The sequence below is a fragment of the Lineus longissimus genome, chromosome 5 (genome assembly GCF_910592395.1).
Source record: "Lineus longissimus chromosome 5, tnLinLong1.2, whole genome shotgun sequence".
NCBI classification, from domain to species: domain Eukaryota; kingdom Metazoa; phylum Nemertea; class Pilidiophora; order Heteronemertea; family Lineidae; genus Lineus; species Lineus longissimus.
The window spans coordinates 18,825,108-18,838,010 of record NC_088312.1 but is presented as its reverse complement, the minus strand read 5'-3'; the positions used below and the strand labels follow the sequence as shown (position 1 = coordinate 18,838,010).

The window sequence follows — 12,903 nt, the reverse complement described above, 5'->3', positions numbered from 1 at the left end:
TGACAGTCCTGAAGACCTCCCAGAAGTTCATATTGATTCCCCCCCATCGCTTTCAGATGGGGGCATGAATGTGATTGTCCCGAAGGCCACCCTGAATTGGCTATTAATTCGTCCATCACATTGAGTTAGAGACGTGAATGTGTCCATCTTGAAGACCTCCCAGAGCTGGTTATCGATTCGCCATTCACACATCACATCCCTGGGGCAACATCTGGGCTGTACAGCCTTTAGTAGACCCATCCTGCTGGCCAAAAAGTCACATCAAGTAACCTACTTGACCTAAGTAGCCTGACATAACCTGGTAGTTCAATCAGCACATAGTTAATAGAATAACATCACAGAACGACTTGCAGTGACGTGGTTAAAATTTGATTGCTTCGACCTCAAGAACTGATTTATACTTCCAATCCAGTGACTAGTATTAAAAATTCACAATAGAAAACACTCTGTGATATAGGATGATTCTCTCTTTTGAGTACATTGCCAAAATACATTACAAACATTTCTTCTTCAAATACACATGTACATGATTCATTAACCAGTATTATTAATCATGTAAATAATGTAAATGCAATATAGGATGTTTCTGTCTCTCTAACTCTTTAGATCCTAACCGGCCGATATCCGGCCACAGATTTTCGTCTATATATCCCTGACCAGCCACCAGTACGTACCTAATCTCAAGCGACACCATCGCCATCTTTACTTAAGCAATGAAACTAAGGTTGGTTTTCGGTGGTTTAGGAATCTATTGATGAAATAATCATTGAAATTTAGTAGCTGTCCTGTACAGGGGAGCTTTTGTAAGGTCTTTTTGGGTGAAAATTTATGAAATGCTCAAGGGAAATACAGGGAAACACATAAAAATGTTCCAGGATCTGAAGGGTTAACGTACACGGCCAAAGTACATTATAAACGATTATTTCTTAAACATGTTAAAATAAACATGCACATACATGAATAACATAACTCATCAGGGCTGTTGTCACCTATATACATGATACGCAGCTTAAAGCCGACGGGTCAAATATAAATTCCCGAGTAAGATTGACGTGGAGCTCACGGGAATTTTCGTGTTGTGCATTTGGATCTTCTACTGAATAAACCCACTACCCCCAAAGCGCAAATCAAAAGCGAGGCATTCTCTGCAGACACCCTAGGGTGCACTTCGTGTGAAAGCGTCCAGAGTTCACTTTATAAAATATAACATTTCCTAGATTCCTAGTAAACCACTTACCAAGCCCAGCCAGCACAGGCACCATTAACAGGAGAAAAAAATTCATTACGACCCTTGCCCCTCTATAAGCATATTTAGGCATAAAACAAATTAACTACATCCAATCTAAATGTTAGAGTCTATTTAGAGACGACCTCTGACGTCATTCGGCATCGTCATACTGAAATCATACATGTATCAGTCCAGCTGATTTTAACATTCGAATAATCTTTTTCAATAAAGGTTTTTCAATTGCTGTCAAAGGATAGTTTTTGGAGCTACGGTTCCTATCCTGGACTCATATCCGGAGATTCTAATACCCCTATTCAAAATATTTCTGGGCCTCACCTTGCTGCCAAAATGCCAGCAAAAGTTTTGCAATTTGCAGTAACTTTTTCTCTCACAGCGTTTGCCCACCGTTCCCAGAGGCATCCTCAGGTCTCTCGAACTAACTAAAGGCCTATGCCGTTTAAAATTAGTATTTGTATTTGAAAATTTCCAATTGCATAAACACGTACTCAAATAAATTTTAGCATTGCCATTGTGTTGACAGATTCACAAGAGCTATAAATACCAAGTTTCAGCAAATTTGTATGCATAGTAATTGCACTACAGCATTGTGTATAATGCATTTCTATTTTCCTGGACCACCAGTAATGACGAACGGCGGTCCCTTTAAAATCAACACCCAAATCTAAAGAAACACGTTCAGAACTGCGTGTTGATTTCCAGAATTGTGAACAGTGGACACGCCACAAGAAATTGTGGGGAAATATTGCCAGAGAAAAAGTTCTCTTAAATCCATGAATCCGTACAAGCCTTCCAGAGAACTAAAAATGTCACTAAAAGATAGAATGTTGGTCCTGATTAGTCAGAGCTTATAAAACCCAGCTGTTCCGATATGAATGTGATTCAGTTCCTTAAGCGATCCTTATTTCCTGACAATATCGTAGTTCTGGACAAACCAATCGCAACTCTCTTTGATGGCTGAAATATATAAATGTATAAATCAAATGAAATTGGAAAATTTAAACTTCCACAACAGAATTGAACTAATCATCAACAAGTTTCAGAAATGTCGAAGATACATGTACAAGGCTAGAAAATGCTGAAACCTCATTCACAGGCCATGGTTCTATTCTATGGAACCCTCACTCACAGGCCAAGGTTCTTTGGAAACCTTATTTACAGGTAATGGTGTAATGGTCTTATGGAAACCTCATTCACAGGCCATGGTTTTATGGAAACCTCATTTTCTGGCCAATGGTTGGATGGAAACCTCTTCCACAGACCATGGTTATACCAAAACCTCATTCCCAGGCTATGGTTCATTTTCTCTTACCTTGTTCAATGGGCGTGAACTTAAAATCTGGCAGATATTTTCTTAATTTGGCATTGCAGGCAGTTTTTTTGAACTGGCCATCTGCTTTGCTTGTGTCATACTGTAGTGGGTTAAGGACAACAACTAACTAAGTTTGACACACAAAATCTTCAATTCCAAAAGCCTCCTTGACCGCACCTTGGGTGCCCATCTCAATATTTTATGTTTTCATTTGCCTCAGGCATGAGTAAACACATAACCACAGTTCCAAGTTGCACCAGTTTCGGCCAAAGAAAGACTTTATAGTACGTCTAGTCAATTACATGTAAGTGAAAAGCGGTGCATTTACCGCCGAAATGTCCCATAAATTTGCCATAACCTGTTCGCGATTGAGCCAACAGGTTCGACTTAAAGATAATACTGTCTGAAAGGATACAATAACTTCTCCCTTGAAATCCATGGCTTCGACAACCAGCTCAGCTGCCTTCTTTATTGAGATCTCATCCTCCTCACCAACTGAAAGAAAAAGACTATCTTAATCATTTTACCAAATAAGTTGAAACACAAAGTAAATGTGTCCGGTATCATGATACTACTGTTCTAATGGACATGAAGTCAAGTTATAACACACAGAAGTCATTTCTATAGTATAACCTGTAAGTTTTTCAGTATAACCTGTAAGTTCTTCAGTATAACCTGTAAGTTCTTCAGTATGACCTGTAAGTTCTTCAGTATAACATGTAAGTTATACACCTGGACTATTTCTTCAGTATAACCCGTTAGATATACTTTAAGAACAGCAAAATTGTTGGCAAACAATTTTCAACTTACCTGACAGAATAATTGGGTCAACTTCTTCATATTCTCGTAACACCCAAAGAAAGAGTTTGGCAAGATCTAACGAATAGATGAACTGGCGACGAGGGGACCCGGACCCCCACACAGTGAATGGTGTGTTGTCCCCTGGAAAGAAAAGGACAAGAAAGTAACATCAGTCTTAATAATCCATAGGAATTAAACCCCATCAGAAGTACTTCAAAACTTGATCTTCAACTTGGTCTTTAGATTGAATCTTCATGAATGTACTGAATGGCAGGCGAATGGTTTTAATTATACTCAATGAGCTATGTTGCTCCATTGCTCCATCTTGACCCATAAAGGGTTAACCTTTGCAAACTTATCATTTCCACACTTTCGCACATATTGTAAGAAGTATTGTGTGGCTCTCGCCATAAACAATACTTTCATATCTTTCACGCCCTGTCACAGGGTCACTTAACTATGTTATCATCAACAGACCATATTAGCGTTTTCATTCAAGCTACATGTAGTTGAAGATCAGAACAATATTTAAAATGCTAGTCGGATTTTGATAAACTTACGCTTAGCCATGTAAACTTTATGCATGAGTCCAGGCAAGACATGTCCGTCATCTATATTGAAGTTATCGTGTGGCCCAAATACATTGGTCGGTATCACAGATGTGAAGTTGCAGCCATACTGTTGACGATAGCCCCTAGAATACAGAAAAGCAAAATCATCAGCTCTGAATACAGGATTAAAGATAACCCCCCAAAAGTGCCTTTTGAAGCATGAAACAGGGCCAAGGACCCTCAGTTTTGAAACTGTTACCTTAAAAATCTGTTGCAGAACTTTGGATTGACTCCCCATCAAGAAAGTCTAGCTCGAGGCCTAAATAGGGCCTACATAAGTATTCTCAGCGCAGAAAGCTGGCTCCCAGAACCTGAAATCTGTGAACGAACAGCGTACCCCTTTAAAGCAGAATTTATGAATCAGAGCCTTGTGTGTCAATGTGTACACCTAAGCAGGCTCAATCATCTAACTATGGCACTACATCAACTCAGAAAATTCGTCCACAACATTAAAAAGTATTGATTGCTAGGTTCAGCCATTTTTTTCCCTCTCACTACCTACAGATCATCTTCCAGACTCCACGTCATCTATTTTCGTTCATTTGAGGGGCAGCAGATGGGTAAAACAAAGTTTAGACCAGATCCATACTTTTGAATCAAATTCAAGATGTTGCAAATCAATGGTGCAGGCTGTCTGTGTTGGATGAATGTGCCCAACAGCCGTACTTTTTCATCTGTATGGTGCATGCGGTCAAATACATCAAACAAAGGAAAATATCCAATGTATTTTGTTCTAATGTACTGTTCATGCTAAAACGTTAACGGAGACAGGAACCAGCAACATAACAGATCTTCAGATACACAAAGTTACCAATTGTCTCTCCTATCTTCAAGTACATCGGAACTATTACAACACAACCCCACCCCCCCTCCCCCATGACTGTGCATACTAGTCACCGTTTGGGTTGACCATAGGCACCACCATCTTCTTGACTAGAATATGAAATCCTAAAGCTCTTAGAACTCTTTCAAAACGAAGCCAATACCTTTTTGAGGGTGGGGGCCAGTTTCCGTTGAAATTGGAATTCACTTCAATTTAAAGGAGCTTTACGATTTCAAGTCCCACGCAAAATTGTGGCGTCTGTGGTCAACCCTTAAGATTACCAATCAGACCCCTAGCTAGCTCCTGCCTATAGAGCTCCTTTAGAGAAGGCATGGAAAATGATCTTTGCAAATAACATGGAATGACACCTTGTGAATTTCAACTATGAGATATGCTGTGTCAGGCGGAGTGGCACATGAGGCATGCAGTCCCACTTGAGTTAGAGCCGAGAGTACTGATATTCTGGGCACCTCTCTCCTAGACGCAGAGACCTACTGATTTTATCCCTCAGGTCCTTGAAAAAAGCATATTTGAAACTCGAATTTCAAAATATTTCTGTGGGAGGGTCCCGAGATACCGTCGTTTCCAAGATCACACACTGGGTGGGACGGTGCCCCGTTTCCAAAATTTCTGGATTCAACATTTCTGTCAAACTGATCAAGTAATTACAACTTGTCTCCATATATGAAGAAATCAAGTTGGTTTATTGGCATACCTATTTTGTACATCGACCATTCTTTTTGCATAGGCGTAACCAAAATTGGAGTCATGTGGAGGACCGTTGTGCACCTGAAGAGAAAATGTCTCTATATACAAATATGCAACAGATCAAGAATTAATAAATACTAGTTTTCTAGATCTCGGGAAGAATCCAGGATTGTTTTTTCTTGATGAAACAGCGTGGCTTTCAAGGAACTACACAACACGTACAATGTATAAATATTCGAAGGTCTGTCGGATAAGACGAAAAGCCATGGTCCCTTGTACCGGAGTGTCTATGCCAGGACAAGTGAAAGGGGAAAGGTATTACCTAGATTCAAGTTATAGATCCCACACAGGTGGACAATAGCCTATAGTGGACTCCATACTCATAACTGACTTCCTAAGAATTCTATTCATTTACGGTCAATCCTGTTCTAATGAGGGCTCATTTATGGGCGGTTATTACCGCAAATAAAGACAAACCATAGCAAAGACACTTGTGTAGCATATCAAGAACACGTAGATTGATACTCCTATGTGTGCCACATCAAAGACATCTGGACCATACACCACATCAAAGATAACGATGCGAAGTCAACAGGTGGTGCCACCGTCTTGGGAAAAGTAAAAACGATTTCGACAACTATAGGTTTTTGTTGATATAAGCGACTATTTTAATTTTTATAATCATTTTTTTCTCGCAGTGAAATTTTTATTAATTGATTCAACTTCAATAAGTTAAATGAGAAGAAAAATAAATATCTCGACTTGAAAAAAAAATTTAATTTCAAATTTTTTTTCTTGACTTGAAAAAAAATATCTTGACTAGAAAAAAATCATTTCGACTAGAAAAAAATCTTTTCGACTTTTTGAAGCAAACGGCTTTCCATAGGAGAGAGGTGGCAAATAACAACAACGTCAACAGGCATACGGCCGCCAGCAATCTACAGTGGCGCCGCCTGTTGACTTCGCATCGTTATCTTTGACGTGGTGTATGGTCCAGATGTCTTTGATGTGGCACACATAGGAGTATCAATCTACGTGTCCTTGATATGCTACACAAGTGTCTTTGCTTTGGTTTGTCTTAATTTGCGGTAATAAACGCCCATACTCATTCTTTGACGTTTTTTTAACCCTTACCATAGTCTCATCGATAGGATAAGTAGTCTTATCGGGGAAGATACACGTGGACAGGCAGGAAACAACTTTCTTAACTTTCTTCTCGTGACAAATGCTAAGGACGTTGTCGTTTATTAACATATTGCTTCTCTGAAAAAAACAAAAGTTAAAAGTTCATTTACCACACGAAAAACATGAAGGTTTCTTAAAGGGACTCTATTGACAGCGGCTAAGTAGGCCAGATAAAGTTACACAAAGACGTTGCCAATTGGACTGGAGTCTCTCCTATCTTAAAGTATGTCAAAACTATTCACTGTTGTACTTAAAAGTGGTGAATCTACTGTGACCTAGTGCCCTTAACTGTACATATTAGTCACCCAAAGATTGCCAAAAACAGCTCTGCTCCTCCCTAAAGTCCCACTTTAAGCCTCTATCTGAAGCACGTTGTATCTTTTCAATTTGCTCTTAACAATCTTAATTTGCTCTTTACTACACCAAGTTCATGCGGAAGGTCTCATAGGTTTTCTCCCTACATTGTCCAGAGTCATGAGTTGGATCGGGTCTGATGCAACTCTGATACTCACCAAAAAGTCTAGGTTAAATTTGAGATTCTTGAACAGTCCTCCCACCATAGCTCCTAAGTGTATCACATGGGTTGGATTGTACTTCTCAAACATTGCCTTCGTACTCTCCTTATCACTGAAATAAATGTCAAAATAAATCAAAATTATACCCCCTTCAAAGGCCGTCTTAAACGCCTAAATGAACTACACGAGCCTGAAGATAACAGGAGGCCCTAACAGTTTACCTTTGCAACAAGTAAAGACACATTGTATCAGAGTTCTCCATAGGGTTTTCTCAAAAAGTTTTGCCAGTGTCAACACAAGGTAGGGTCGTCTGCAACACAAGTTAGGGTGGCCTGCAATTGAAGGTAGGGTGGCCCAATAGAAACCCTTTACAATGTTCGGGACACCCTGACAAACGGCCTTGTGGAGAACACTGTAGTTCAGACCTTGCTCCCTGAAACTTGCATCAAACTTCACTTTTGATATACCTGGCATTTGACATAGGACATTCAAAGACATGAAAATTCAAATACGGAGTCAACTTTTTAATGCAAAGCCATAAGGTGCCAAAATTGTAGCCCAGGTTTCAATCTTTGCCTTGGTCGAGGATTACGTCCCGATGCATTCCGGCTCGGACGGCCTTACATTACTGTAACATGACGTGACGCGACGTCTTTGTAAACGTTGTTCCCAATCAAGTGCATGTTTTAGTCAACGCTTAGGCCTTGTAAAACAGGCCTCAATGAGTGGTCATGGTGTTTTTCCTACAGTTGAATAATTTATGAGACCGAGACAACTTACAGTAGATTAGCATCTTTGGACGAGACGAACACCCACTGTTCATCTTCTCTCTTCTCCCCATGGTTGACCACATGTTCTATCCCCCTGCCAACAAGACCGGTCCCTCCTGTCACCAAGATCACCTTCTTTTCTGAGGACATCTGTAGAGTAGAAAGAAAAGCGTTAATGGACGACCATTTCGTAGAAGTTTGTTCAGGCGCTGACCAGTCGGGGCGTTTCACCTGGAACAAAGGGTCACAGTGGTTTGTGGCATTGTCAGAAGTTTCCTTGGGCATTCTGACAAGTTCAGAGCATTTGTTTATTTCTGGCCCTGGTTCGTCCAAGTCGAAAAGGCCATGTGAAGTAAAGCCAATCACTTCTTCCACGGTTTACCCGAGGAAAGATACTTAGCGTGGTTTGGTAGCCCAAGGACAAACGAATCCAAAGACAAAATTTTGAGAGAAAGATTATACTTATAGTTGCAACTAGAATCTTAGTAAATGGTAGCGACTAAATAAAGGTAGACCCCTTGGCTGATAGGCATACACCACCTTGAGTTGGGAAACAAGGAACATCTTAACAAAGGATCCCGTGCTTGCCGACTTACAGGTACTTGTGGTGTAGGCCTATTCATTTATAAATCTGCCTGTACAAAACTGCTGTCACAATCAGTGATTCACCAGGTCATAGGCCCTTTGCCAGATACACCAGTAGGGTCAGCCCAATAGATCTTCACGGTAAAAGGTGCTAGACAATTGCTCCAGAGGCATTGTCTGGCGTCAATGACCATAAAAACCTAGGCTAAACTTTAGAATCCCCGATCGGAAATGACGTAGTTTGATCGCATTCAACTATAAATCCATTGAACAGTGGTGCTTGGTTAGTCAACCGATGACCTTTTTTTGGGGTGTGATTGGGGATTCTAAACTCGTTATCCATTGAACAGTGGTGCTTGGTTAGTCAACCGATGAACTTTTTTTGGGGTGTGATCGGGGATTCTAAACTCGTTCCAAAACCTATTACATGTAAGGGTAGTTTGTTATCTGGCAAAGGGAAAGGGCCTATACACTGCACACAGGTCAGAGGTTGGGTCAAGATATGGGTAAACAAAGACCAAAGCCTCCATACCATATAATACACAAAAAACACACCCTAGGCCTAACCAGGCCTGTCCTGTGGGACAATTCCCTATTAAAAAAAATTAGGCCTACCCTTGGCTAGGGTACTGTAGCACTAGCAATATCCTACGAATACCTTACAGAATACACTACAGTACCCTAGCCAATGTGTTTTTTTTAGTAAGGGTGACCTCAGTCACTCAATGCACAGCCATTGTATGCATGTAATCATGTAACTAATGTAGCCTATGTCTATGATATTACATGTAGGCCTATAATCATTAATTTAATGATGGTAAAATGCCAGCCCGAATGAATTTATAAAAGCTCCTAAACAATGTCAACACTTTACGTTGAATCTGTCGGACATAAACTCTTCTCTGAATACCTAATTTAAAAAAATGAATCACTAGGATAATGGTTTAAATAGGAAAAAATTACCTTTCCTTTTTTAAATCGTTTAGTTGCTGCACTCGTCCAATCTAGACACTAGAGGCGCTGATTTCAATTTTTTAATTTCGACACGAACTCGATTTGGGGGCGTAAGCTTCCGGTGTCGGGTCACGTGTTTCTCACCAGATGGGCAACCTCGAGCCAAGGAATACCAGCGAACTCGGTATTGGCAGTACATCTACTGTATACACGGCTCGCCTCCAATAAATAAACGAGGCCTCCTAGACCCTCTGCTGCGCGGATATGGACCAAAGCTTTCAGCGGAATAGGGAGCATTCATTGATGACTGAGCTTGGCACGAAATGGTGTCTGGCATGGAACAAAATCCCCTAACGAACTCATCCCACCATTCCAGCAATGACACATGTCAGGTACACCATGTCAAAGTCTTCTCACCACTGGATACAGATAGAAATCAGTACATGTAATGTAATCGATGTACGAACTCGAGGCTGTTAATTTGCGTGCTGGAAGTCGCTGAATTTTCTTAGTCCATTTGCGTATGTTGTAACTACCTAGAATCAAGGTTACAGTTTAAAGAGATCCAGTCGTGGCACAAGGCTAAACGTGGTAAAATAAATAAATTGGTGATTACTTCTTATGCAGCTCATTGGCTACCGGGTTGGCTACATACTGTAAAACAGAAAAATTTCGCGTGAAGGTTATTTTCGCGAGTAGGTCACGTTCGCGAAAATAATCTGCAGCGAAAACCTCGTTTTTTACCACACCCAGACGAATGTCTATTTTAAGCAGACATTATCGGCTTCGTCAAGCTACTATGGCTGTCATGATGATTTGTTTTCAAAATCATTTACAGTGTCTTGGTATTTTTCCATCCATGGATGTTTACTCCTGTTTTGATAACTCATTCTTTTAGATCGTTCTTAAATCTTTATCATTTCGTTCATTCCAGTGAGACATCCAGTAGAATGGTCTGTTGTATTCGAGAACAGATAAGAGGTCATTCCTCTCATTTCCCGTTGACAGCCTTTATGACTGGAGATAATACTAATAGCATGTATATATCGACCGGTTTTATGTGGAGCCATAAACGATGAATACGTTCTGTTATTAAACTTTTTGAAATACACGACTTGTATTAAAGTTTATGATTTGTGAATGTGAACGCGGTGACTATTTTTGTTACAATGAAGATAATTTCATGTTGGCATATATCCGTCATGCTTGGTATGTGTGATGTCAAATATGTCAAAGAAATCAATAGATGAAATGATCTATCAGACGACTATAACAAGACTAAGAAGATTTTTTTGAGAATTTGCATTTGTTTTCCTCTATAGAACAGCATGTCAACCGTCTGTATAATACATCCTGAGCTTCAGGTTTTTGATACTCCTACGTCCCATACAAATAATAATTGTAATAGCGAGAGCTGGAGCATATGGAAAACCACTGGGTGCCGAGGATGGTATAATAAGTCAGATTGAGGTAGGCCTATGTCTATTGAGGCGATGCATGATCATACAAGTTTGAACAACTTGACGCGAAACAGGTTCACGCACGTAGGCGTTTGCTCTGTGTTGTGGTATTTTTGCATAGTGCACACCTTGGTCAAAAGTAAATGACCGCTTGAAATTTCCACATGATATCTCCTAAAATATACTACCCTCAAAGAAGTTTGGGAACACATCCGCCACATGTACATGTAAACATAATCGACCTTTACAAACACCTCATCTAAATATCAATTTCAAGAAAAGTCTTGTCAATTAGCACGTGTGATAATTACCCCTAACAAACACAAATTCCACACCTCTTGAATGACTATTGCATAATTACTAGTAATAAATACCCATCTTTGTGTGCTCTATTGGGCAGGCCTTATTACCAGACAATTTAAATTTCATTAGAAAAATATTTTAATTCGCGAAAATATTCTGCCGCGAAGATTTTCCGTTCTACAGTAATCTATTACCCGAGGGGAACTCGAATGTGCTAACATTTATCAATGGAAGCTTATTTCAGCCTTAGGTTTCAACCAGGCTGTTCAAAACTCCCAGTTAAAACACTGGAAAAAATAATGAATGGTCCCCACTTATCAACGGGGTGTCTGTATGCACGACTGTGGCTCGCCTCGGGTAAATCAACGAGGCCTCCGACCCTCCGCTACGCAACGGATATGGACTTGGTTGTGACATGGTCCCCACAGGGAGACACAAAAGACATGTGCCTTATCCGATATCAAATAATGGCTGGACATGGATTTAAACAGTTTTTGTAAATCGCTCGCTGATAGATTATAGTCAATTGTAAGCTCGTGCCGAAAACCGTAGAAATAAAAACCTGGGAGTATCCTTCATTACAAGATCGATTATTGCATCCAGGGAGGATGGGATTGGGAATAAGCAACCCTCCCTCCCCAGTCCCGCAGTGTAATATTAATACAACAGGCGGCAGCACAGACTGTCTCAGGAACATAGGCACATGGCCCAACTTGGTCTCATGCAATCAGTTGCAGCTGGGACGTCACAATCTGCATGAAAGGCTTCACTGCTGGAGTACCAGGCAAATGCCAGACTTTGACGTCCCTCCTGGAGTATCCAGTCAGATTGTGACATTGTCCCTGGCAATACAAAAAATTTGGCAGAGTTTTGGCAGACCACTGAAATTATCAGGCCTATGGCAAAGCCATAAAAAACACCTATTCATAACCAATTCAGGAGAGGAGCATACATTTTTTTGGCATTCTACATCCAAAATTGCATGGCAAAACTCCCAAGTATTCTTTAGGGAGAGTTTCTCTGGAGCGTCAGCGAAAAAGAAATTATTTCTTGAACTCCTGCAATGTTATGCCACACACTTAAGCAAACAAACGACAATAAATTTTTATTCTATAAATACAGTATACAAATAATGAATAAAAAGCACTAATTTTAAATCACATCCGGAGCTGAAACTACATAGATGGAACTGGGATGATACGATCTCAATTTCGGGTGAATTTCTGAGAACTTCTCACCTACATTTGCCAAGGACAAAAGAAGCAACACCAATTTCACAATCTATAATAAGTGATCAGTACTTTTTCTCACAACTTCAATTCTTGCTAAGGCAATGTAAGGACATAGGCCCAACCTGGCAGACGTCATCTGGTAGCTCGTCAGTCCTCTCCTATGTATTTGAATGCGATTGCACTGCCACGTTGGTTTATCCGACGAACTAGTCAACAATTGATAACCAGCTAAAAGAGGCAAACGGCTCGTGATATCCAGCTGGCAGAGTAAAAAGCTACAACTTACTGGATGAGTCAAAATAATGTGATTAAATAAACTGAAAAAGGGAGGTAAAGCCAATTGAAAAAGGGAATAAAATGGCATCAGAGAAGAGGATTCAAAACAAGCTAGCTGTAAG

General features: G+C 40.2%; 1 protein-coding gene across 2 annotated transcripts; it reads right to left on the bottom strand.

Annotated features, from left to right (window-relative positions):
• Positions 1–447: 447 nt before the first annotated feature.
• On the bottom strand, positions 448–9,593 carry LOC135488218 (GDP-L-fucose synthase-like). Of its 2 annotated transcripts, none has more exons than XM_064772721.1 (10): positions 9,520–9,593; positions 7,982–8,121; positions 7,199–7,313; positions 6,636–6,764; positions 5,509–5,582; positions 3,920–4,053; positions 3,369–3,500; positions 2,974–3,053; positions 2,559–2,658; positions 448–2,203 (listed from the first exon to the last, which is right to left on the bottom strand). In XM_064772721.1, exons 2-10 carry the CDS (start codon positions 8,119–8,121, stop codon positions 2,148–2,150), a joined length of 960 nt encoding a protein of 319 aa, XP_064628791.1. In that variant the 5' UTR covers positions 9,520–9,593; the 3' UTR covers positions 448–2,147. The 2 variants fall into 2 exon arrangements, with proteins under 2 accessions (XP_064628791.1, XP_064628790.1); XM_064772720.1 differs by lacking the exon at positions 9,520–9,593 and adding an exon at positions 8,512–8,557.
• Positions 9,594–12,903: the final 3,310 nt, after the last annotated feature.

Coding starts and splice junctions, on each gene's coding strand:
- LOC135488218 (XM_064772720.1), bottom strand. CDS start 8,535: ATGTTCCTTGTTTCCCAACTCAAG. Junction 8,122..8,511: donor TCCTTGTTTCCCAACTCAAG/GTGGTGTATGCC, acceptor TCTACTCTACAG/ATGTCCTCAGAAAAGAAGGT. Junction 2,659..2,973: donor ATTTCAAGGGAGAAGTTATT/GTATCCTTTCAG, acceptor AACCCACTACAG/TATGACACAAGCAAAGCAGA.